The following is a 26,078-nucleotide window of genomic DNA, read 5'->3' as shown; positions in this document are numbered from 1 at the left end:
ACGCAACAGAAGAAATCTTTTTAACGATAGGAAAGGGACCCAAATACCGAGGCGCAAACTTTCCCCCAGCCTGTTTAATATGTTTGGAAGATAACCACACCAAATCCCCTTCTTCCAACTCCTCCCCCGCCTGCCTGTGGCGGTCAGCCTGAGTCTTCTGCGTTGCCTTAGCTTCCAACAGTAAGCGACGGGCAACATCATGCAATGCAGCCATTTCCGTAGAACGGTACACAGGGTCCGAAGAGACCACATTGGTCGACGGTGCCACACCTCCCCGTGGGTGAAAGCCATAAGTAAGCTCAAACGGCGTATGCTGACTAGACGTGTGCACCGCATTGTTGTAAGCAAATTCCGCCACCGGTAACCACTTCACCCAAGCCGTGGGTTGCTCTAAACAAAAACAACGCAAATATTGCTCTAAGAGCCCATTAACCCGTTCCGACTGTCCATCCGTTTGCGGATGGAAGGCGGACGACACGTTTAACTTAGTCCCCAAGCACTCATGGAAGTGTTTCCAAAAGCGTGACACAAATTGCGGAGCCCTATCGGAAATAATCACCTCGGGTGCTCCGTGCAAGCGATAGATGTGCTTTGTAAATAGTAAGGCCAACGTAGGGGCCGCCGGAATGGTTGAACAAGGAATAAAATGAGCCAGTTTACTAAATAAATCCACCACCACCCAAATGCAAGTATAACCCCCAGACTTAGGCAAATCTGAAATGAAATCCATGGAAATGATTTGCCATGGCCTCTCCGGAACAGGTAAAGACGACAACAACCCTCTAGGGCGCCCAACAGGCGTCTTACTTTGCTGGCAAACGGCGCAGCTGTCACAAAAACGCAAAATGTCTTGCCGCATCTTTGGCCACCAGTAGCTCCTGGTGATAAGCTGTACGGTCTTGAACCTGCCAAAGTGCCCAGCCATGGGTTCGTCATGGTGGGCTCTAATCACCTCCAACCTGAGGGCCCCCACTGGTACGTAAACCTGCCCCCTACGCACCAATACCCCGTCTTGATCTTGGAGATGCGGCAGTATGGTACGGTTACCTGCTGAGAGCAACATCAGTTGCTCCTGAGTCCACACATCATCTTTCTGAGCCTCAAGGATCTGGTCATGTAACCCGAGCTCATTATCTACCACACACAGCGAGGCAGTAGGCAAGATGGTCTGACATACTACCTGCTCATTGGTCTTAAATTCTGGCTTGCGGGATAAAGCATCGGCCCGCAAGTTTGCCTTCCCCTCCACGAACTGCACCTTGAAGTTAAACCTGGAGAAAAACAAAGCCCAGCGAATTTGACGCTGGTTTAACTTCTTTGCTGTTTGCAAGTGCTCTAAGTTCTTATGATCAGACCTGACCACGATCTGGTGCCGTGCCCCTTCAAGCCAGTGCCGCCACACCTCAAACGCCACCTTAATCGCCAACAACTCCTTCTCCCATATGGTATAGTTCTGCTCGAAGGGTGTTAGTTGCCGCGAGTAAAATCCACAGGGACGCAAGGTCCCTGAGGAATCCTTCTGAGACAATACAGCCCCCAACGCGTAGCTAGAAGCGTCTGCTTCTACCACGAACGGTTTGTCAACATCAGGATGGGTTAGTATGTTGTCCGATTGAAAACTAGACTTAAGTTGTAGAAATGCCTCGTGAGCTTCCCGCCCCCACACAAATGGCTGTTTCTTGCGCAGAAGCTGCGTCAAAGGTACCGTGAGCTTTGCAAAATTCGGAATAAACTCCCGGTAGTAATTAGCGAAACCTAAGAACCTTTGTACATCCTTCTTAGTCTTCAGCTCCTGCCATGAGTTGACGGCGTCAACCTTATGTGGGTCCATTTTAAGTTCCCTACCTGACACTACATGACCTAGGAACTCCACTTCAGGCACATGAAAGACGCACTTGGAAGCCTTGGCGAAAAGCCCATTAGCCCGCAGTCGGTGCAGAACCTGCTTGACATGTTGACGATGTTCTTTCTCGTCCTTAGAAAAAATCAAGATATCATCCAAATAAATCACTAAAAATTGGTCAATTAGGTCCCTGAACACATCGTTCATGAACCTCTGGAAGACCGCAGGAGCATTACAAAGCCCAAAAGGCATGACTCGGAACTCGTGGCATCCGAAACACGTGTTAAATGCCGTCTTCCATTCATCCCCTTCCCGTATACGGATTAAGTTATAGGCCCCCCGCAGGTCAAGCTTGGTAAAGACCTTAGCCCCTTGCACCCTTGATAACAGTTCCGAGATTAAAGGGAGCGGGTACCTATCCCGAATGGTGTATTTGTTTAGGATCCGATAGTCGCAGACCAGCCTAAGTTCCCCAGTCTTTTTGGCTACAAAGAATACTGGTGCCGCAGTTGGAGAACTAGATGGGCGAATAAACCCCTTGGCTAAATTTTCATCTAGAAACTCCCGCAAAGCTTGCCTTTCCGGTACAGTCAAGGCATACAGCCTCCCTGCTGGCAGTTTCGCACCTTCTGCCAACTTGATGGCGCAATCATATGGCCTGTGCGGTGGTAATTTGTCCGCTTCTTTTTTACAAAATACATCAGAGAACTCCCCATACTCAGCAGGCACTCCCTCCATATCAGAATGAGTAACATTTAAAGTGCAACAGTCCTGCCTCTTTAAAATCACTTTACGTGTTGCCCAATCTACTTGTGGGTTTACTACAGCTAGCCAATCCATCCCCAGGATCACATCATATCTAGGCAAGCTCGTAATATCCCACACAAACGTTCCCGTTACTCCCTGCACCTCCCACGTTACTGCTGAGGTTTCATGGTTAACCACCCCAGTCTCCAGCAGTCTCCCATCTGCTCCTTCCACCCACACGTCGCATGCCTTGCGCACTCTAGGAATGCCATGCTTCTTAGCAAACTCAGTATCAACATAAGAGACCGTAGCCCCTGAGTCCAATAGTGCCAAAGTAGAAACAAGTTCCCTTCCCCCAACAGATAATGTAATGGGTACGAAAACATGCTTCCTCCCCTCAGTTGATTGCTTGAGGAGCCCTAGTGCATTGGTCTCACGTCGCACTAGGGCTGGCCTTTTCCCGAAAGTTTTGGAAGGTTTCACATTACAATTTTTGGCAAAATGCCCAGCATTCCCACAGTACAAACACAAGCCCAGCTGCCTCCTACGGCTCTTTTCCTCGGTAGACAGCTTTTTAAAGACCCCAAGCTCCATAGGCTCTTCCCCCATTACCACAGGTGCCCTGGTTACATGCATGGGTGGCGCACACATTGCTTTTGAGTGCTTACGAGCCTCGAACCTTGCGTCTAAGCGCAGCACCTTAGCAACTAAGGTATCCCAACTTTCAGCCGGCTCCAAACGTGCTAATTCATCCTGGAGCATATCACTTAACCCAGCAGTAAATAAAAGCATGAATGCATTTTCCCCCCAATCCAGCTGGTGGCGATACAGGTTAAACTTATTTAAGTAATCCAAAACAGTCCCCTTTCCCTGTTTCAACCGATACAGAGCCCACCCAGCGTTCTCCGTGCGGAGAGGATCCCCAAAAGTATCAATTAACAACTTTCTGAAATCATTCAAATTGTCCTTGACTGGGTCATTGCCCAAAATTAAATTAGTGGCCCATTGTCCTGCGGGACCGGTCAACAAACTCAAAATAAAGGCCACTTTACTAGTGTCCGTAGGATAAGCATGAGCACTGAGCTGAGAAAAATAAAGCTCCACTTGTGCCAAAAAGGTTGGCAACTTGCACCTGGTTCCGTCAAAGCGTTCAGGAGTCAAAACATGTCCTTTCACGGCATGAGCGGTTTGGCTAACGGTAAAGGCCGTTTGCAATTGATCTAATTTGACCCTTAACTCATCCATCGTCTTCCTGACGGGTTTATTGCTGCAATAAACCTTTTATGGGCGTCGGGCAATCTGTCAAGGACAGAACGCCACAAGATTCAAAGTAACAGAGTTTATTAGGTTACAGAACTCAAAAATGCCCGTAAAAACACAAGGGCCAGGCAATTTTTGCCTTTAGGAGCAAAAAGGGACAAAAGTAAATGTTCAAAAGATAAACCGGATTAAACCGGAGTTTAATCCGGGTAAAAACAAACTGCTTTCTTCAGCCTGGGTATAAACAAAACGAAAGGCAAGGAACAAAAGATACAAGGAATGCAACTAATTGGCAGCAGATTCCTCTCTGCTGCCAACACTGAGTTTAGAGTAACTTGCGTCGCTCCCACACACACACACAGCAGACAGGATCTCCAACACGAGCAGACGCAGCCAGGGATTTTAGCAGTAGAGTAGACCAGTTCCGTTCCGTAGATCAAAGCCAGAAGCAGACGTTTGTAGTTTTTCCAAGTCCAAGAAGGGGGGGAAGACAAGCCGTGGTCAGTTCAGTCCGAGTTCTCAAAGCAGGAGATGGCGTCCGTCAGGAAGACGACGGAAGGTCAAGCTAATAAGAGTAAGCACAGGTTTGCACAAACAAATGCCCACACAATCCCTCCCGCCGTCTGACCCTGGATTCCAATCAACTTACGTCTCAGCACAGGAAAGTACACAAGTCTTCAGGGAAGCGTCCCACACACACACACGAATCCCAAGCGTTTGCCCAGATTACCTTGCCCGACGCAATTTGCAATTGCTCCCAAGCCCCATTTTATGCCAGTTACAAATCTTCATCACTGTCAGCTGCCCTCCTTAACCCGGGCGTTTCCTCATCACTTTCCTCGTCAGAGCTGGAACACCTCTGACTACGCCCAACAGCATCTCCAGCTGTGGATCCCGTCCCATCCCTCCAGCTACGCCATGGGTCTAATCCTGAAGGTCCCCATTCATCTTCTGCCCCATCATGGCCAGTGGCCCCCAATTCCTCCCTTACCCGAGTCCAATCCATCTCATCCTCCTCTGAGCTAACCAGCCCTTCCTCCATTCTCTCCGTGAACCCTTCGAAAGACTCTTCGTCAGAGGGTGCTGCAAATATGTCTCGCAGTCTTTTTCTCTCTCGCTCCTCGAGAGTATCCGACTCTCGAGGAGTCTTACGCCCACGCCTGTCAGAAACAGAGCCACGAGGCTCAATCATAACAATAAAGGTCTAGAACAGGGGAGCCCTTTTTAAAGCAAAGGTCTCTCACGGAGCCCCAATAAATGTTTATATATTATATTGTATATAATGTATATACATCAGGCATGGGGAAACTTTTTGACCAACTTAACAGTATTTCAGTGGAAAACCTCAGGGGCCATTCAGTCCAACCCCCTTCTGCCATGCAGGAAAAGCACAATTAAAGCACCCCCAAAAGATGTCAATTCAACCTTTGTAGTTGTAATAATAATAATAGGAGCAATCCCAGGGACCATCCAGTCCAATCTTTTTGCCATGAAGGAAAAGCACAACCAAAGCATTCCCTGAGCAATGGGAGGTAAATGGGGATTTGGAACCTCTGGATTAAATTATTTTCTAGTTCATGTTTTTTTGTCTATTAAAAAAGCTCTTTCTGTATATCTGAATATTATTTGTTAAACAATTTTTCCAAGAAACAGAAGTGTTATGAGTTACTGGGACAATTTTGCTAAGCCATGCTTCTAATAAGATACTTTTCATGTGTGTATCATTTTATTTTTGTGTATAACTTTGAGAAGACAGGTGTTAACAGTCCGTATTTTGATGTGAACCTGTGATTATTATTATTATTAGCGACATTTATATCCCGCCCTTCTCACCCCGAAGGGGACTCATGGCGGTTTACAAGTATATATACATACAATATATTATATTATACGACTATATTGCAAGCTTTACCAAAACAAACATGTTCCCTGGTTTCTGTACCTTCTGAAACAGACATACTTTTTTCAACTTTCTCAGAAATATCAAGATCGGATCGTTTTCGCTTGATACTGTTTGGGTCATCTTTAGAAAGGATCCGGCCTTTTGCTCGCAGTTTATTTATAGCAGCCATCTTTTTGAAAAAGAAAGGACGACATCAGATATATAGCTAGGGTCACTGGTATAAAAAGCCAAAAGTACATTACTTCTACAATACATACTTGTCATACTACAAATAGGTGAAATTATGCAAATTAAAGTTTAAATTTTCTAATTGCTCAATTTTAAAACTGCCGAATTTAGGGAACATTATCTTTTATTGTTACTGTTATTATCCTGTTATTTTATTAAGAAGCTCTTTGACAATGGTTTTAACTGAACTTATTATACAGTGAAAAAAGTCCACACAGTTAAATGGATCAAATTAAAATGACATCCTGTTAATGTTTTTTTGAAGAATCTGCAACTGCACCAATGGCAACAGCACTTAAATGAACTATTGCTATAGTAAGTAGACAGCAGTCTGAGGAACTGTTTACTTTTTTAGCTTCCGCCAAGGAATTCAACTTAGGTGCTGGAGCAGGCAAATCATCACACAAGAGGACATCATCTCCTTCAGAGAAGCCTCTACCAAGTTGAGGGGTTTGAGGGCTTGCCAGTTTTGCAGCTTTAGGAAACTCGGCCCCTGGAGCAGGAGACCGTAGTGCAGATGGTCCCAAGGATGACGGTACTACTGGTATGTTTTCCCTACTTGTACTTTGGAGAAATCTTAAACAAGAAGACAAAAAAAAATGTAAGTAAGGCAAACAAGACAGAAACAATTTAAAGTCTCTATACAAATCCGGTTTTTCTCCCCCAAAGTAGTAGTCTTCAGTGTGTGTTATGGTGACTTTCCTCACAATTTTAATGAGTCTTCAAGCAAGAAGACTAGTTACCAGTTTAAGCATCCCTTGCTTATTCAACGGGTTAGGGACCAGAGCACTGACAAAAACTGGAAGTAATCAAAATATGGAACCTAATTTTTTAAGCTGGCCATCAAAAAGCACAAAGAAATTATACATGTATTTAATAAGGACAGATACATAAATGGATACTGTATTATAAGACAAATATAAGAGACTCAAGTTGCTTGAAAGAAAGGGCAGTGTGCGATTGCAAAAGCGTTGTGCAAGCATGATGAAATAGATTGAACAAGCCGGCCCCATGCTGAATGTAGGTTCTAGTTATAAGAGAAACTGGTTGAAAGAGGGGATTGTCAAAAACCAAGAGAGGCCTGTAATGGCAGACAAATAACCAGGAAAGTGAGCTTGTTCACTAATACTGTGGCATGGGCAGCACAGAACAGTTTTCAATATGCCAGAGGTCACATTTTCAATTCATATAGTGTTAAGATAAAAAAAAAAGTGTGGACTCCTAGAGGTAGATTTCAGACTTTTAGGTTTTGGTTTTTTTTACAGACACCGAGGACTACCACCCAGAACCAGAGACATAATAAAGAAGCTGAAGGGATGTCAAAAATAAATGTTTCAAATCAAAGACTGCTTGGAGGTCGAAACAAACAAACTAGCGCTCCCAACTAAAATTGAAACACTACAGGGATTACAAATGACCCGTTTTTATTAAATTTCTTTGCTCTAGTTTAGAAATGGGTAAAGAGAAATTAATTAAATATACAGTAGTGTCTCACTTATCCAACATTCATGTATCCAACGTTCTGGATTATCCAATGCAGTTTGCCTCCCACCCCGATCCACAGCTGCTTCTCTAGGAAACAAGGATTGAACTTTTTATGGATTTAATTTCTGACAAGGTTGCTACTGTAAGTTCATTTTATGCAATTCTATCTTTATTTGTAGTCAATTTGCTAGTAGCCAATGTTTTTAGTCAGTGTTTTCAATATTTTGCAATGTTTTGGTGCTAAATTCATAAATACAATAATTACTACAAAACGTTACCATGTATTGAACTGCTTTTTCTGTTGACTTGTAAAACATGTTATTGGTGCTTAATTTGTAAAATCATAATGTATTTGATGTTCATCCCTCATTATTCAACATTTTCGCTTATCCAACATTCTTCCAGCCTGTTTATGTTGGATAAGTGAGACTCTACTGTATTTGAGAATCAGCTGGAGTCAGCAGAAACCCTTGTTTCTTTTGCACCATCAAAATAGAAATTATACAGTCTCAATGTCTTGAATAGGTAAGCTTCTTGTCTGAAACCCTGGAAAGCCAATCAGGACAGCTAATAATGATCTGGAAGGGCTAATGGTATGACTCTATTTTTTTGTTATTTCCTTGGCTTTATATCTTTATCATACACTAAAATAAACATTTCCTGATACGATATCTTCCAAACTATGTATAAGAACAAAAGGCAATATTTGAACAATGTTGTTGGCCTATGACAAAACCCCATAATGGTGTTACCTCCTCTGTATCTCTTCAGATTTCCTTTTTCTTGCTTCCAACATCTGCTGCTTTTGTTGCTTCAGCAAGGCCGAAGCAGAGATGGAATGGAAAGTTCGACTGTGCTTCCCATTGGAATCTGGGGAGAGGAAAATAAAGTTGCATACAAGGCAATTTATTCAGTAAACACTGATTGCATAATATTTTTCCGTCAGACATACCTGGCACATTGGCTTTGGCCAAATGTTTATTTAGATTTCGGGCTCCAAAAGAAGGCGCTGACAAGAGTTCTTTGAACTCCTCTGAACAAGACAAAGACCGCTTTGGCAAGCCTGAAATGTAAGAGACAATGTAACTGTTTGGGGCTTTTATGTCCAGCCCTCAGGGCTACAAAGACAACATGAGTTGCAAACACTGGCTTGCTACAAGTCTCAAGAAAAGATGAGGCAGCTAACCTAGAATAGTCTTATATAGCTAAGAGTCAGTTTTACACTACTGACTGCACAAGGCAAGCCAAAACCAGGATACTGTCGGTGTGAGTATAATCTACTTTTGAGGCTTAGGCCATTTCTGAAAACATATTCTTCCTCCTCCTCTCTCCAAAACATGCTGATCTCCACCTTATTACTCTATGCACTAAGGTTAATGTCTGGATTGATCATAATCATCAATTTGAAATGTGTTTATGAATACAGTAAGCCCACATATTGTATGGGGAACCCATTCTGGGATTTTCCACATAATATAATTTTCATGTAATATCTGGAACCCTTCCACCTGGTTGGCATGTTACTGTACAGTTCACTGGCAAAACACACCACCTGCTGACCAACAGAACGATGGAACTGAAGTGAAGACTCATATACAGTAGAGTCTCACTTATCCAACATTCACTTATCCCACATTCTGGATTATCCAACGCAGTCTGCCTTCCGCCTGGATCCACAGCTGTTTCTGTCTACTGCTAGATTTGGCACTTGGGAAAAATTTGGGAGCTCAACACAGCTTCCTCTTCGTGTAGAACTGAAACCACACTAACATGAACTTGAAAAATGCACAGGGCTACTATAATGGCCATGAAAGAATATGATTGTTGTTAAGAATTATAAACTACACTGGTACTTAACAGCAATGGATCTTTGAGGGGAAAACAATTACCTAGGTTTTGCTTTGTCTCCTGAAGAACTGCATCAGCTCCTTTGACAACCAAATTGGACAGCGTGGTTTGGATTTTCCTTTTAGGAGTGGCAGCTGCTGCACTAAAGAAGGAAAGTAGTTTAGCAACTTGCAGCAGGCACCTGCTTCAGTTCAGTGTTTTCTAGATGGCACAAAAACTTGCCAAAGACCGATCAGCGCCCGTGTGTAATGTTACTTTGAATTACATATTTATTGATTAGAGGAATTTGGGGTCCACCAAGCTCTACTTTGAGCTTTTTCATGTTCTTAAGTTTCATCCCATGTCAAATGTACCTTTCCTATGGAGCTCTTATTTAATGCCAGTGCAAATCAGCCTATGTCTTTAGTTGCCCCTACACCTCATTTGCATCTGTCATCTACCTTCACTCACCATCCAGCTGCCTCTCTGATTACCAAACCTGAATCCTGGTGAATTTGAGAACAGGGTGTTGGTAATGGAGACTGGTCTTTCTATTCATGTCATTTGGAGTCGCTAGAGGTACTTGATTATTACTCTTAATATGATAGCAGAAGAATGGGAGGGGGGTGCCAGATTTCACAACTTTGTCTAATCAAAATGTTTCACAACTCTGTCTAATCAAAAAATGCAATTCAACAATATTTGCTCCCTACAAGATGACAGTGGCAGTTACTATAGGTGCAACATACTTATAGTATACCTACAAATTGTGTTCAAACTAAGGCCCCTTCGACACTGCCATATAATCCAGATTATCAAAGCAGAGAATCCATATCATCTGCTATGAACTAAATTATGATTCTACACTGCCAAATAATACAGTTCAAAGTAGATAATCTGGATTTTATGTAGCAGTGTAGAAGGGGTCAGGTTACCTTCAAATCCTTCAAGAAGAGAACACCTACAGAAAGGTATGGGAGATATCAATTCTCTTACACCGAAGCTGCATAGGCAGCTGAGGAAACGCCTCCATAGTAAAATCCATCCTGACAAAGCCTTTCTTTTAAGCCAGGGTTCTTCTTCGCTGTCCTTTTTGGAACCCGGTTACCAGAGAAAGTTGACTGAAGTTCTGCTCGCTTTGAACTGAGCTTTCGATACTGGGATTGAACATGATACTGGCAATACTCGCATTCATTCTGAAGGAAGAAAGGAGGTAAGACAGGGCAGAATGAAGCCATAAAGACATCTGACTATTTGAAGTATGCTATGAAATGTGGATAAACAATGTAGGAGCTGTGCAGAAATTGTAAAATTGCCAGGAAGCTTCTTCCCGAGCATATAAAAACCTGTCGCCTCCTCTTGGTCTATACAAAACCTTAAAAGTACAAATTTACAATTTAAAAGGACAACAGATGTAATAAGGTATACATAACATATCATAGCACACACCATCCTAATCCTTGTACACTGTTTAAACCATGTTGGAAGTATAGAAAAGAAGCCTATACATAGACCTATCAACTGAGAAAGGTTATACACATCTGGAGGGATTCAAACCCAAACTTCAACAAGGCACAAAGTAAAAGGTCTTTCCATATTATGTTTTCTCTGACATAAAATTCAGTTTGACGCACCAATTCAAATCTGAAAACTTAAGTGAATTTACTGATTTTTTAGCCACTGAATTCTGTTAATGTTTTTCTTGGAGCCACATCAGAGTGTATAACATAATATGGGGAGAAGAATTACTATATATGGTACTAAGTTAAGTGAGTGCATAATATACTGCATTTTTCTCTCATGGTATTCGTCATTGCAACCATACACTATTGTATCCACCATATGTGGAAAAAAAAACTTGGGAGTCTTAGTAGACAAAAAGTTGAACATGAACCAACATGTAGCTAAAAAAGCCAGTGGGGTTTTGGGCTGCATCAAAAGACTATATTCCAGAGTGTCTAGATCAAGGGAAGTCATGGTGCTTCTTTTTTCCAGTTCTGGGTATCACAATTCAAGAGATATTGACAAACTGGAACTAGTCCAGAGAAGGGCAACTAAGATGATCCAAGGTCTGGAGACCATGAATCCCTATGGGGAGTGGCAAGAGCTGGGTATGTTTAGCCTACAGAAGAGAAGGTTGAGAGGAGACACCATGTTTTAATATCTGAAAGGGTGTCAAAGTAAGAGGGAGCATGCTTATTTTCTGCTGCCCTGGAAACCAGGACTCAGTGGAGGAATGGGTTCAAACTACAGGAAAGAAGAATCCACCAGAACATTTATTTATTTATTTGCCCCATTTTTACCCTGCCTTTCTCACCACTCAAGGTGGCTTACACATGGCACAATTTGATGCCCAAAACACATATAAAATTAAATATTACATAACATTAGGAAGAACTTCCTGATCATAAGAACTGTTCAGCAGCAGAACTCTCTGCCTCTGAGTGTGCTGAAAGCACCTTTTTCGGAGGCTTTTAAACAGGCTGGATGGCTATCTGTCATGGGTGCTTTGATTGTGCTTTTCCTGCACGGGAGGGGGTTGGACTGGATGGCCCATGTAGTTTCTTCCAACTCTATGATTCTAGGTGCAAGAAAGAAAAAGAGACGAGTGGCAGCAGTGGGCTGCTGAAGGTCCTTATGTTGCAAAAATTTGGAAAAAAAGTTGATCTACCAGAAACAGTGATTTTTCAATCAAAAATGATGCATCTGACCTTTGGCCAACTGTTTGGTGAGCAATTTCAGCCTTCAGCCTTCATAAATTTGGGCTATATGAGAAATATTACTATGAAACTTTAACTACTTTCGTACTAACAAGCAACGTAACGCTGAGTGAGATATACATACCAGGTTAACCAGCTGTGTACAGGGTTCTCCATTCTTCTTCCTAGACTTGCAGGTTCCCAAGTCCATGGCCTCTCCCAAAAGCAAAATTTTCTGGGGATGATCAACTGACACACAAACCTACCACAAAAAACAAACAAACAAACAAACAAGCCACAAGTTCAGGAGATCCGTCTCCATGTTGTATTTTCCTGGAGGTTCTGATCAAGTGTCATAATTTTTAAAAGTAGCACATTCCTATCACAGCAGGGGCCCTTGTGTTCTCTTCCAATTCTATGATTGTTTAATTTACTTATTAAAGCAAGATTTTTTTATTGGCTATTAAGAAAAGGGACTTTTTTCTTAGCAAATTCAATTATACAATAACCATTCCAGAAAGGCTCACACAGAGCCTATTCGGTAGTATTTAAAAAAAAAGATTATAAAAAAAGAAACCATGTGTCTTTAAGTCATTTGTTGACTTACAGCAACCTTATACATTCCATAAGATTTTCTTAGAGCACAGACTACTCACAGGTAGTCACTTCCATTGCCAATGAATAATAATATTATTTACAACAACAGCAATAGAGTTACAACCACACCATTATCACAATTCTCAGTTCTGCACACGTATATTAACAGCTCAAGGTTTTTCAAACTTTGCTAGGTGTTTTTTCAAACTGCACACACATATTCTGATGCTATACTCTGCTGCTAGCACTATGTATTGTAGCGTTTTAAATTAATATTTGCTTATTAAAATAAATAAATGTCAATAAATATTGAAAGAAATATATCCTAACCAACTGCCTCTTTCAGTTAACTGCCACTGAACCTTCTTTCTGTGTCAAAAAAGCTAAGTTTCATATCAGTTAATGTGGGATGAATAGTGTAGCTCAGCTGTCTTATGTGAAATGCTAATGAAAGGATAAACAGTCCAATCTTTCTGACATTTCAAATACCACTTTGACATGTTGTGAGTTTATGTGGGTACTTTCTGTGATGGTTTGAATATTGTTTATCTTTTATATACAAAATGCCCCTCAACTGACCTCAGCTAGAGCTGGGATTTTTTTCTGTTTTTTTAAACTTATTTTATTTATATTTCAGGTTCATTCCATACAGGACCCAAAGCATCAGTATTGAGTTGCTATTGAGAGGTCATCCTCTGCTATGTACTTCCTCTTTAAGGACCTCAAAATAAAGAAAAGCATTCCACAGACTTCCTATGTAACAATATTGCAACTAAGAAGCAGTTGTCTAAGAAACAAAGGCAAAACAAGTCTTACTTCCTCCTCCAGTGACGCTTGCTAAAAAGACACATTTTGAAAATGTCATGAAAATATCATTTTGCAGCAGTTACAGAGCTTTTCTGCAAACCCTCACTGAGTCATATCTACCTCATCTGATCCTTCCTTTGGTTTCATGGGATTAGCATTGAGCAGGCCTATGACCATGCCTTGGTCTGTCTTCCAGTGCTCCTTGTGAACATCCCCAAACAGAAACAACGAGACACATCGACTGAAGTCACGTAGGTCATTCAACCGCCAGATGCTGAATGTTTTCCCCTAAAAGAGATACAGACAAGTTGAGCTGATAAGAACAGCAGGATTTCTTTGTTTGGATCACCCATAAAACAATTACCACTGCTAAAGGTATAATGCTATTTACACGATGTCTATATGGAAAGATACAATGCAGTCACTTGTATGTTTACTTGGAATAAGTACTACTACTTGCCAGTGAGGCCCCTTCTACACTGCCATATAATCCAGATTATCAACGCAGATAATCCACATTATCTGTTTTGGATTGGATTATGAGTCTACATTACCATATAATCCAATTCAAAGCAGATAATCTGGATTTTATATGTAGAAGGGGCCTGAGGATGTTTAGGATTGCATTCCAACTGTTCAAAGCAGATACATTGAATGCTATAACATGTTGCAAATTGATTCAGATTGCTGTATAAGAGTCATGCCATCAAATTTTCACATTAACGTTGGGAGATACATAAATAATTAGGTTTTGCAGTTAAGATATCTAGGTGTAGAGATCAGAAAAGAATTCCAATTCTCTATCGATGAAACCCTGTCCATCCTAAATTACTCTATATACTAATTTTTCAGTAATATAAATAATATCATATAATTTATAAAGACAATAATTTCTCCCTCTCTACTTATATTACTATATTCATCAATTTAAACTAGTCTCTCACACTTCCCCATTGAAAAACAATAATCAAAATAATAAGATTAAAATAGACGTTCCACCTCAAAGATTCAAAGTGAAAAAAAGTTACAATCCCATTGATCATTTTAGACAGTTATTTTAACTTTTGTAAGATGTATTATTATTTTGCAATTTTATTGTGTTACTGTTTTTATTGATGTAATACTGTTTTGGGCTTGTCCCAGTGTAAGCCGCCCCGAGTCCTTCGGGAGATGGAGTATAAAGATTATCATTATCATTATTTCTTCATTCCACCTTATTATCCTAATTTCTTTCCCATTTTCAAAACTTGTCGGCCTTTTTAACATTTCCTTTTTTATGAAAAAAATAATTAATTCCCATTTGTTAAAAAAATATATCAATTGATTTTTTCTTAATCAAGCAAGGTAATGTGTCAATTTCTTCCAGTTCAAAAACTTTTGTAATCTAATTTTCTTTTAGGGGTACTTGTTTAGCATTCCATTTTTGTGCACAGAGTAGTTTTGAAGCAATAATCATATAATGCACTGACTTGAAATTTGTGTTTTTTGTTTGCTTTTCTAGTAAAAGAGTTGGCTCTAATTGTAATCTGATTTTTAATATCTTTGGTAGTCAATTTGGGTCCACCTTAAATTACAATGTTGGAAAAGTATGCTTGTATGTGTATCAGAGAGCGAGCCCTGGAGTAGATTTTTGGGTAAAAGGGGTTATGATATTTGATTATGATGCTGGCCCCAAATTCCTGGGCTGAACAACAATGTAGAAAAACAATGCCATAAACATGACAGACTTGTAAAGCTATGCAAGAATTAATATAGGAGAATATCTTTAAAAACAAGAGTATGAAGGCAGCAAATGACATATGAAGAAACCTATTTTCACTTTAGTAGAAAAAAGAAAATAAAAATTATATACATTATTGGCACTCTGAGGAGTGATTTTCTTTATTATAATTCCAAATGTCACCCAGTCTGTTTCCTCCAGATTCAATGAAGTAAGTTTGTCTTGTAATTGAGAAAGTTTAATAAACTTTCGGCCAGACATTTTTCTTTCCATCTCAACTGAAGATACACGGGGTTTTCTACATTAAAAATAAAGAGAGGATTGTTAGAGAGACAAAATGATGGAAACTTTCACCACACTTCCACCAAGTTGGTAGAAAACAACTTAAGCAACCTTCATTTAGAGCAACAAGAGAGTATTATCTAATTATTAGTCACCGTATTACAGTATACATTCCATTTTGCATCATTGACAAATTTAATCTTTCCTGGTGCAGAAAGTTTGCAACATCTCTCCTCCCTGCATATTGCTTGCCCTATTTTGTTCTTAGACCATACATTATATCAAAACAGCAAATTCAACCATTTTCTCACAAAGCTTACTGACCTTAACCTTAGCCCTGAGTAGATTTCCAAGGAGACGTCATTATTATTTACACTGGAACTCTTTGGCGCTTGAGATACCTGACTGACGTTGACACTGGGTCTATTCCCAGTTACAGATTTGGGAAGCTGAGATGACAAACCTGGAGATGGCTTTAAAACCTGGCTTTGATTCCCTAAGATAAACAAAGAAAAGAAGAACCAAAGAGTCACATAGTAGTCCAAATACAAGAGCATACATAAGAAATGGAAAATTGTATCAAGATCAGAGAATCCATTGATGTTTGCTCACAGAGCTAATTTAGCACAAGATACTTTTAAAGCTGCAATTAATCACATATTACAATTGCAGGATTCCTTTCAGAAATTAACAGCTATCATAACATTTTAACCAAAGCCCCTTTAATCACAAAACAAAGGCCCCACAATTAATGCAACACCAAATATTGCATTGGAACACCAAAGCTTTTGGGCTTTTTCTGGGAAGCTAACCACTATGAGCAACAGTGAGCAGGTTCCCAGTTTCAAAACATGTTATACATTGTGTGCATCAGTATGCAATCTGTACTGGCAAAATTTATATTAACAGTAATAGCAATAACAATATAACAATAATATAAATTGTATTAGTTACCTGCCTCTCCTATGGCTCAAGGCAGGATAAACAATTTGACATTGTTCTTGCAGAAATCATAAAATGCCATGCTTTATTTTATTTTTTTAATTCTTATACTGTGCATATTGCTCTTGAAATAAAAGGAAATTAACTACTATACCAGAAAGGGAAGTTGGCTTGCGGGTTTTGGTGGATGGGAAAGAAGGCTTGTTAAGCTGGGCTGAAAAGCAAGGTGATTCTTGAAGTTTTGGAGGCTTCTGTTCTTTTATGAGGGCAGCAGGCAATTTATCTGATGAACAAAATAAGAGAACATTTTAAAGAATATTTAAAAGACTTACACCTCAGTCTTTACATATTAAATAATAGTTTACACAGTGGCATTCTAAACACAACTGAAAATTCAGATGATATTCTGGAAGCATAGATAAACATTCTTAGAAATGTGCTACACCAAATGGCAATCATGCCCCTGCGGGTTTGGCACCACCACAACCTCCTTCCATCGAGGTGGGAAGCCTATAGAAGGCTTCAAAGGCTAGAAGCAAGGTCGGTACACTGAGAGCCCTCAATGTCCGTGCGCGTCCGCCATGTTGCCACTACCGGAAGTGTGCGATATGTTGTTTTGTGTGATGTGTTTATATAATCATCATCATCATCACCACTTTATTTTTATAACCCACCTCCATCTCCCCAAAGGGACTCGGAGCAGCTTTCGATGGGTGAAAAACTGGGGGCTATGTCTGTTTTTATTGTTATTTCTATTGTTGTTTTTATTATTATTTTAAAGCTAAGTGTATTGTTTTAATCTATTTCTGTAAACCGCTCTGAGCCAAACTGGGAGTAGCGGTATACAAGTCTAATAAATAAATAAATAAATAAATAAATAAATAAAATAAACATAGGGACCAAGCCCAAGGGTTAACAGATAAAATTAAAACCACAACAATATAATTAAAACAGTTAGAACAATATAATAAAACATCACAATGTACAACAACGGGCATCATGGCAAAAATGGGCCAATCAGAGTTACAAGGGAGGGCATGTGCAAAACACAAGACTGAAGAATTAGGGATTAAAGTGCTGGAGATCAGGGCAGTAAACAATAGGGACTGCGTGGTAGTGATTTCAACCAATCTATTGTTCAAAAGCACGTTGGAACATCAGTGTCTAATAATGTTTAATGTTTTATTCGGGGAGGGTCAACTTTGATGTTTTATGCTGTCTTTTATCAAGGGCATTGAATTGTTGCCAACACTGTGAACCACCCTGAGTCCCCTTCAGGGTTGAGGAGGGTGATATATAAATACCACAAATAAAAATAAAATAAATAAATGAAGACAATGTGCACAGTATCACTTTCTGGCATGTTTTGTAAAAATACTACTTGTCCCCCATATCAGATAGTCTGAGAACTACTCCTGTGCTTGCACTCAAACAAAACATTATACAAACATGTGATGGAACAGCTTCATCCCCATATGTGCTATGTCTTACTTTGTTTTGGAAATGATCTGAAAAGTAATATTTAATATCCTGCATTTTTATTGCCAGGTGGCAAGATATTTCATTTTGAACCCTTTGGCTTTCTTGCTTTTTCTACCCTTCCATTTCGATGTACACCATACACACCCCATTTTGAAGAGAAAAGTTATATGTAAAAGCCGGACATTGGAAGTTCAACAAATAGTGTCTAATTACCAGAAGATTTCCTGCTAGGGCCAGCATTAACTGGTTGCGCTATTGCAGTCATTTCTAATTGTTCCTGCAGTTTCTTCATTTGCGCTTGCAACTTTCTCAACTCATCTAGGAAAGGAAAAGAATAAAAATTACATATTAAAAAACCATGCTCAAGCACAAGGTCAGATAAATTTGTCAGCTATAAGTCAGCAAACATAATACAGTACAATCCCTGTATTCATTGTGGGATACATTCTAGGATTTCACATGGATAAGAAAAACTACAGATAACAGAAAACCCTGTTAAAATGAATACCATAGCGGACCTAGAAAATGCCTAGAGAACATATGTTGTCGGTCATGGATAAATGAAATTGCTGATACTAGCTCCATGGATGTAAGGACCATACTGTATCAGTGAAAATAAAAAGGAATCAAGAAATTGAAGACATCAAGAAGATTCAAATTCAGGATTTGTTTCAAAACTTTCAACACCTTTAAAAATATTTTTAATACAATTTGCTTCGATAATAATAATAATAATCTTTATTCTTATACCCCGCCCCATCTCCCTGAAGGGACTCAGGGCGGCTTACACAGGGACAAGCCCAAACAACAACATAACAGCATTTCATGTATAAAATTTAGCAGCAGATTAAACATTCCAGCAATAAACAGAACAACATACAAGACAGTTACTTAAAAGCCTGAGCATCAATATTGCACATGGCAAAAGGTGACAAGTGCAACGCTCATGGGTCCATCGATAAAATCAAAATGAATAAAGGAGAAATATGGGGACAGGTTCCATAAAGTGCTATAACATATGGGATAAAGAACAGTGATAAGGTGCCAGACAATTTCGTAAACATAACCAATAACAGTATGAAGACAAATCTGAAGAGCCTATTCATTCAAACACGCAATCACACAATACTGTTTTTACACTGTCCGTGCACTTCTTCTAACCTAATGTGGGACAAAGAAGACATTTCTGTTTGTCAGAAACTACACTGCTTCGTCCATGTAAGATGTTGGCAGACCCAAAATATAGTATTATTTTCTCTTTCTGCCATTCATTTCTTCTATCTCTCTATTTCTTTCTCTTGTCCTTCCCTTGGAAGTGTTCAGGAAGAGCCTGAAAACCTGGCTCTTCAAACAGGCCTTTGAAGAAGTACCACCCACTGTTTGCTAAACTCTGGTACTAGCGGGTTCTTCTGACCAGTTGTACCTATTGGTTAACTCCTTGACATAGCCTCAGAGTTCACCCCAGTTTAAGGCTCTTCCCATGACCTTGTAGCACCTTAACTTCCTTCTTGTTTACAAGTTCCACTCAGTGCACTTTGCCCAGCTCATTTTATGTTTTTATTGCTGTGTTTTTTATGTGTTTTATAATGATTGTGATTTTTAATGCCTTTTAAATTTATTTGTGTGTTTTTGTATTTGATATTACTGTATGCTGTATACTGTATGCTGGTTTTATATCTGTAAGCCGCCCCGAGTCCCTCTGGGGAGATGGTGGCGGGGTACAAAAATAAATTATTATTATTATTATTATTATTATTATTATTATTATTATTATTATTTCTTCCAAGGATGGTAAAGATCCTGATCATTTTCACATGGTTTTGCAATTAGCTTGAAGGATGCATATAACTCATGGACCGCAAGTTGTTTAAAGCGTCAAATTGTATTAAAAAGCATGAGAAAAGAAAGGGCAGCAATGCCTGGATATAAATGCACTATTGCCCTCTGGAATGCTAGATATGCTTACTAGAAAAGCCTTGTATTTGAACAGTCATTACAAATATAACAACATTTCAAGAAACCTTGCAGGGCTTGATTGGTGGCCTCCTTTGCTTGATCAACAGCCGAGGAAAGAGGTGCTCCTGGCATAGGGTCCTTCTCCTGCTCCCGCTCCCACTCCTCTTCTGAGAGGTCTCCCACATCTCCAAACAACTCAGCCACACTTTCCTCATGGCCACTGGATTCCCCTTCACCGCCCTCCATCTCTTCAGTGTAGGACTCATCATCTTCTTCATCAAAGAGCTTGTCATAGTCATCGGGATCACTTGCCACAGCCTCAGTATCCGTGCTCTTCTCTCCAGGTACAGGCTCTGCAGCTGCCTCATTTTCCTCCAAGAGGGAGGCCAATAGATTTAAATTATCACTGTCTGGAAAGAAATGGGGGGAAAAAACCTAGATCAATGTTATAACAAACCCAAACACAATAGATCTAAATACAACCTGAACTAGCTTAGATTAGTGGCAATATTCAAGGCAATTCAGATTATTACCTCTAAAAACAAGGGAAGGGATGTAGTCCACTGAGTCATTTCATATAGAGCTAAGCTCTCAAACATCCATATGGCCACCATAACATTGCCATTGATCTTGCTACGAAGAGCGGAATTGGACTACGCAGGTTAACTCCAAATCTTTTGGCAAGGTCCATATTTTATTCAATGAATTCTTCCACTTTTTCTGCTGCCCTTTAGACTAGGACTTGGAGCAATGGGTTCAAATGACAGGAAAGGAGATTCCACATTAACATTAGGAAGAATTCCTGACTGTAAGAGCTGTTCAGCAGTGGAACTCTCTGCCTCGGCGTATGGTGGAAACTCCTTCTTTGCACACTTTGAAACAGGCTGGATGGCTATCTGCTGGGAAAGCTTTGATTGCATTTTCCTGCATGGCAGGGGGGTTGGACTGGATGGCCCATGTGGTCTCTTCCAACTATATGATTCTCTCAATTGAACCAGATGTTTACAAGGGCAAGAGGGTATAATGTTTCCAGGCTGTTTAGCATTAAATCATCAAAAACACCCTGAACATGGTCTAGAAGAATACTAGCAGTCAGAGAAGTTCCTTAAAGAAATAATGACAGCAACTGAGCCACTGAACTTCTTACACTGCCATGTTGTCTTCAAGGGTAACCCTCTACTGAGCACACTATAATAAATAAGATCAGGAATTTCATATTCATTTTCATCGAGGACCACATCAGCTTCATGGTTACCTTCAAAGTAACAGGTTGGATTGAGTGGCCTCTGGGGTTGCTTCTATTATGATTACTATCACTATCACTATCATTATTATTATTATTATTGCAAAGACTAGATGGTCCCTGAGGTCTTCCACTGAAATACTGTTAAGTTTATGTTGGTTAAAATTGTTATTGATTTTAAATATGATATTGTTCTTCCTTTCTTGCACTACAAACAGGATATGTTATTTTTTTTATAAGTTCATACAAACGTTCTCCATCCATCTGCCAATTTTAAAATGCAGTGTGGCCCCTGTGTCCAAAAGTTTCTTGGGGCTCCATGAAAAACTTTTCCTTCAAAAAGGGCTCCGTGGCTTTAAAAGCTCGAGAACCCCTTTCCTAGAGTCTCAACCAATTCAACATAGTTTGTGGCAGCCACAAAAACAAAGTTTCTGGAGAACAACAATTACCGGTACTTTCAAAGTAAGCACTGCACAATTAAACAGGAAATAACACTTTCAAACCAGGAACATTTTTTTTCAAATTTTGTTGCATAGTGTTATAAGCCATGTATTCAGTTGCAAATCTTTGCTTTTCATGTCATGTAATTCCTCTGGTGGAAGACATGATGTGCTAATAGTATAGGAGGAAAAGGGAGCATTCAACGGATATAAACTGTAACCAGTAGATGGCTATGCAGTTGGCATTTTACACAAGCATGACATTTCCACTGGAAGATCACCTTTTCCTTATTGGCAAGACATAAGTGCCACAGGAAATCCAAAGTAAGACTGCTTATTTCTGTACAAAGGGAGCTTTACCTAGCATCTTATTGGGCATTTTGAGGGGTTAGCTTCACTCATTGCTCAGAAGAGTGGCACCTGGTGGCGTCTTGCCAATATTACATTCAATGTATAAACTGAGAATGCTCAAAAATATGAACCCTTTAGGGAAGAGCTTTCCAAACATTTCATATTAGTGATTTTTTTTAGACATGCATCCTTTTGTTTACAATAATTCAGTTTTAACTGCGAACAGATTGCATTTTTTTAATTAGAAACATATCTGTTTTAATGATAATTACTGCAACTCAACCAACAAAGTGTGCAAATTATTGAAGTTATAACACTTGAACAACATTCCACTTTTAATGCTCCCTGGAGGTTTTAAAATGAAGGCTTGATGACCATCTGTTGGGGTGCTTTGATTGTGCTTTTCCTGCATGGCAAGGGGTTGGACTAGATAACCCATGTGGTCTCTTCCAACACTAGATTCTATGATTCTAAATCTGCAAACCATTTCTGCTTCTGTTGGCTCCAGTAGCTGAAACTAAGTTTGCAATGTACCAGAAAAGCTCAGTATTAAAGGGAACAGGATAATGAATGTTTTCAAAACCATAGGTACAGAACTTACCATCCATGTTATGAGCCGCACCAGCAGAGACTTCACAAAAGAACTGTTGACTTCTACTGAAGCATAAAAGAAACATAAACACATGAGATCTAATAAAATCAGTTTTGTAGGTTTCATAAAAATGCATATAATCCAAAGCAACAAATATTTCTAGTGAATCTCAAAAATCAAATCTTCCTGTTAGTTATCTCTTCTCAATTAGCTAACAGTGTAATGGCTGCATCCCAAAGTATCTGCGGACAATGTGTTGTTGAAGGCTTTCATGGCCTTTGTTCAGAGTCATTAGCTGCCCCTGGTTCCCATGTCTGGAACTCCTCTGTTTTCAGAGTATTGCTTCTTATTTACTGTTCTGATTTTTTAGTTTTTTAATACTGGTAGCCAGATTTTGTTCATTTTCATGGTTTCCTCTTTTCTGTTGAAGTTGTCCACATGCTTGTGAATTTCAATGGTTTCCCTGTATAGTCTGACATGATAGTTGAACAAAGGATGCCCCCAGGCAGGCAGAAGCCAGGAGATGAAGCTATTCAATGCTAATTAAGGTGATTAACTACAACATTCACTCTGGCCTCCAACTGACAAAGAGTTCTTCCCTCACCCTGGACTTTCTACAGATATATATAAACCTTCCTTGCTTAGCTTCTGCATACCTCACAACCTCTGAGGATGCATGCCATAGATGTGGGCGAAACGTCAGGAGAGAATACTTCTAGAACATGGCCATACATCCCGGAAAACATACAACAACCCTATCTGTGGACATTTGTAAAGGGTAACTTCCATAACATATTAAATCAGAAATTATTTAAAATTGATTTCATTAAAACTTAACGATAAATTCAGATGCTGAAGAAACAAAAAAAACTCATGAATAATGACGTAAAAACCGTTAAGTAGCACCTGAGATATTTTTTTAACTACAGAGAAGTAGTCACTATTCTTATGTTAAGGGTTCAAACCTGTATACACTTTTTCTGACAAATTCCAAAAGATCTTAGGGTGCATCTACACTACAGAATTAATGCAGTTTGACACCACTTCAACTGCCCTGGCTCTATGTTGTGGAATCATGGGAGTTGTAGGTCTTTAGAGTGCCTTACCAAACTACAAGTCCAATGATTCCATAGCATTGAGCTGTAAGGCCAAGAACAAGCCACGAGAGTAAAGACAAAGATCCACCCAGAGGAAAAGTGTTCTTACCAGACATTAAGGGAATCATTGACCACATAAGAAAGCTGATGAAGAAACATAACCTGCAAACTATCTACAGACATATGCACCCTAAGATCCCTTGGAATATGTCAAAAGCAGTGTATACTGTCTTAAACCCTGTAAGTCCAATTAAATCCATCCCAAATCAATGCATTTTCCATGTGCTTAGAGACTGCACATGTATGCTTTGTATGTAACTTGTTGCACAGTAGTCTGATGTGGGAAACAGAGGTGGATATATAGCAATAATATTTCATATATTAATCTGGCCATGATGATACTTAAACCACTTATTTGGAGAGGAGACAAAATATTTCAATTAGCACTAGAAAATGAAAATAAACTGTGATGTGTTTTATCGATAGCACATCTGACATATTTTCCTAACCCAAGGGAACTCCAATATGACCCTTGGTATATGCTGGAGGTTGCTTCCAGAACCCCCATATATACCCAAATCCATGGATGCTTAAGTCCCATTATATACAATGGTGAAGTAAAATTGTGTCAATTCTATAAAATTGCAAAATCAAGGTTTGATTTCTGGAATTGTCAAAAATATTTTAAGACATGAATTCTTGGGTGCCAAATCTGTGAATCTGTAGGGCTGGCAGTATTTCAGGGAATAAAAATAGTCCCAAATTTAGTTCTGTTTTAGTGTTTATATGGTTTATGGTTTTAAATTGTACACCGTATTGTTTTTGGCACTGATTGCAGCTTTGAGTCTCTTTTAAGAAAGAAAAAGTAGTACTGTATACTAATAATAATAAAGTTCTAATGTTCATATCAACAGAGTAAAAGGTATTGCACAAATACAGAGTCAGGGGATATTTTGTGGCATTTTATGCATTTTTAAGTTAGTTTCAATTATTGATTTTTACATAGTTCTAGGTTAAATACTATTGTAAACATTGTAATGTTTATAGTCATCATCATCATTATAGTCTTTAGCCTTTTAATTTTCATATTGTAGTTTTTAACCACTGTTCACCACTTTGCGTCTCTTCAAGTGGAAACAAGCAGTATACGAATACATATAACAACAGCAACAAAACACTTTGGCCTTATATCCCAGGATCTGATCCAAGGCTATTTGCTTTGAACAGGATTATATGGGGCCTCTTCTACACTGCCATATAATCCAGATTATCAAGGCAGATAATCCACATTATCTAAATTGAGTTGGATTACATGAGTTTACACTACTATATAATGCAATTCAAAGCAGATAATCTGGATTTTATATGGCATTGCAGAAGGGTCTGTAGTCTCCACTGCCAGATAATCCGGGATAAGGAAATAATCTGGGATCAAATCCTAGTTTATAGGGCAATGTAGAAGGAGTAGCATAAAATTCAGTTCAAAGCACATAACCTGGGATATAAGGACAATGTATAAGGGGCCTAAGTATTTGGTTGTTGTTGTTATTGATATTAGTATTACTAATAATACCAATTAATAATAGAGTAGAAAAAATATTATTAGCATCTGATAGACCTTTTCTGGGGGGAGGGGAAAGAACCACCATAATTTCCATATTCTTAAAATATCATCCTTATTTACAACTCACAACAACACGGTCTTTTTATGAACCCACACCGGAAATTGGCACAAACTTCAAGGTATGTGTATTTAATCGTATTTAAATGTACTGCTTTTAAAAGCTGTTTTGGGCCTCACTCCTGAGGAAAAACATCAGAATATGAAAGTGATAAAATATTATTTGTATTTTCATAATATTAAATGTTAATTATCATACATAATAAAATGAATACTTATTAAGGAATTAATAACTAATTACACAATTATGATGATCATAATGATTAATATTATTATTTGCTCTCTTTTTTCTGTGGTCTCTTTCTCCTCCCAATGTCAGAGCTCCAAAGTCCTACTCCGGAGTGAAACCCTTCCTTTCTGGATCAACCCAGGTCATACCCCTTTCCAATCCCGCAATGGAGATCCTTTCCTTCCCCATCGACATCCAGCCCCCTTTCTCTCTCTTCTCTCCTTCCTTTCTTTCCGGCGCCCTCTTACCAGCTGCCTTCCTCCTTCCTTCTCCTTTCGCGCCATCTGCTCGCTTCCTCCCAATCACCCGCCAAAATTCCAACCCTCCGAAGCCCCGCCCATCACCGCCCATCCGATTCACTCTCCAAACCCGGAAGCTGAAGCGTCGGCCGCTCTGCATCTCTATAGAACTAAGGGCGGGGTGCACAATGCGCATGCTCGGAAGGTTTTCACGGCTTCATTCTGCAGGACAATAGAGCTAGAAGTTTATGCGGATCTTAAAGGAGACGCAAATAGATTTCCCATTATTCCCCTTTTGCTGATTAGGAAGGAAGGCTGTGCTTGAGATGACTGATAATCTTGCACAGGAGTCCACTTAAGCCTGGAAATTGAATTTAGTTTGTCGCCCCAATGGCAACCCGCATCAGGCTTGCTTAAATTTGAACTTA

The 26,078-nt window shown here is 39.5% G+C and overlaps 1 protein-coding gene across 5 annotated transcripts in view; it reads right to left on the bottom strand.

Moving 5' to 3' along the window:
• Positions 1–25,785, bottom strand: part of mcm10 (minichromosome maintenance 10 replication initiation factor) — a 42,197-nt gene extending 16,412 nt beyond the window's left edge. Inside the window, exons 1-15 of one of the 5 annotated variants that reach the window (XM_008111453.3) lie at positions 25,660–25,785; positions 22,414–22,469; positions 19,844–20,188; positions 18,036–18,140; positions 16,495–16,623; positions 15,723–15,894; positions 15,249–15,414; positions 13,517–13,684; positions 12,138–12,254; positions 10,290–10,489; positions 9,356–9,456; positions 8,419–8,529; positions 8,219–8,336; positions 6,329–6,557; positions 5,793–5,922 (exon numbers count right to left, since the gene is read on the bottom strand). In XM_008111453.3, coding sequence (XP_008109660.2) covers positions 5,793–5,922; positions 6,329–6,557; positions 8,219–8,336; positions 8,419–8,529; positions 9,356–9,456; positions 10,290–10,489; positions 12,138–12,254; positions 13,517–13,684; positions 15,249–15,414; positions 15,723–15,894; positions 16,495–16,623; positions 18,036–18,140; positions 19,844–20,188; positions 22,414–22,420 — 2,098 coding nt within the window. In that variant the 5' untranslated portion in view covers positions 22,421–22,469; positions 25,660–25,785. Of the gene's footprint in view, positions 1–5,792; positions 5,923–6,328; positions 6,558–8,218; positions 8,337–8,418; positions 8,530–9,355; positions 9,457–10,289; positions 10,490–12,137; positions 12,255–13,516; positions 13,685–15,248; positions 15,415–15,722; positions 15,895–16,494; positions 16,624–18,035; positions 18,141–19,843; positions 20,189–22,413; positions 22,470–25,560 lie in introns of all 5 variants that reach the window. The other 4 variants (XM_008111457.3, XM_008111454.3, XM_008111456.3 and 1 more) reach the window with 4 other exon arrangements.
• Between the last annotated feature and the right edge of the window lie 293 nt (positions 25,786–26,078).

Source organism: Anolis carolinensis, chromosome 5, assembly GCF_035594765.1.
Source record: "Anolis carolinensis isolate JA03-04 chromosome 5, rAnoCar3.1.pri, whole genome shotgun sequence".
Lineage (NCBI taxonomy): Eukaryota > Metazoa > Chordata > Lepidosauria > Squamata > Dactyloidae > Anolis > Anolis carolinensis.
Note: the sequence above shows the minus strand (reverse complement) of the source record. Positions and strands in the feature narration are given on the sequence as shown.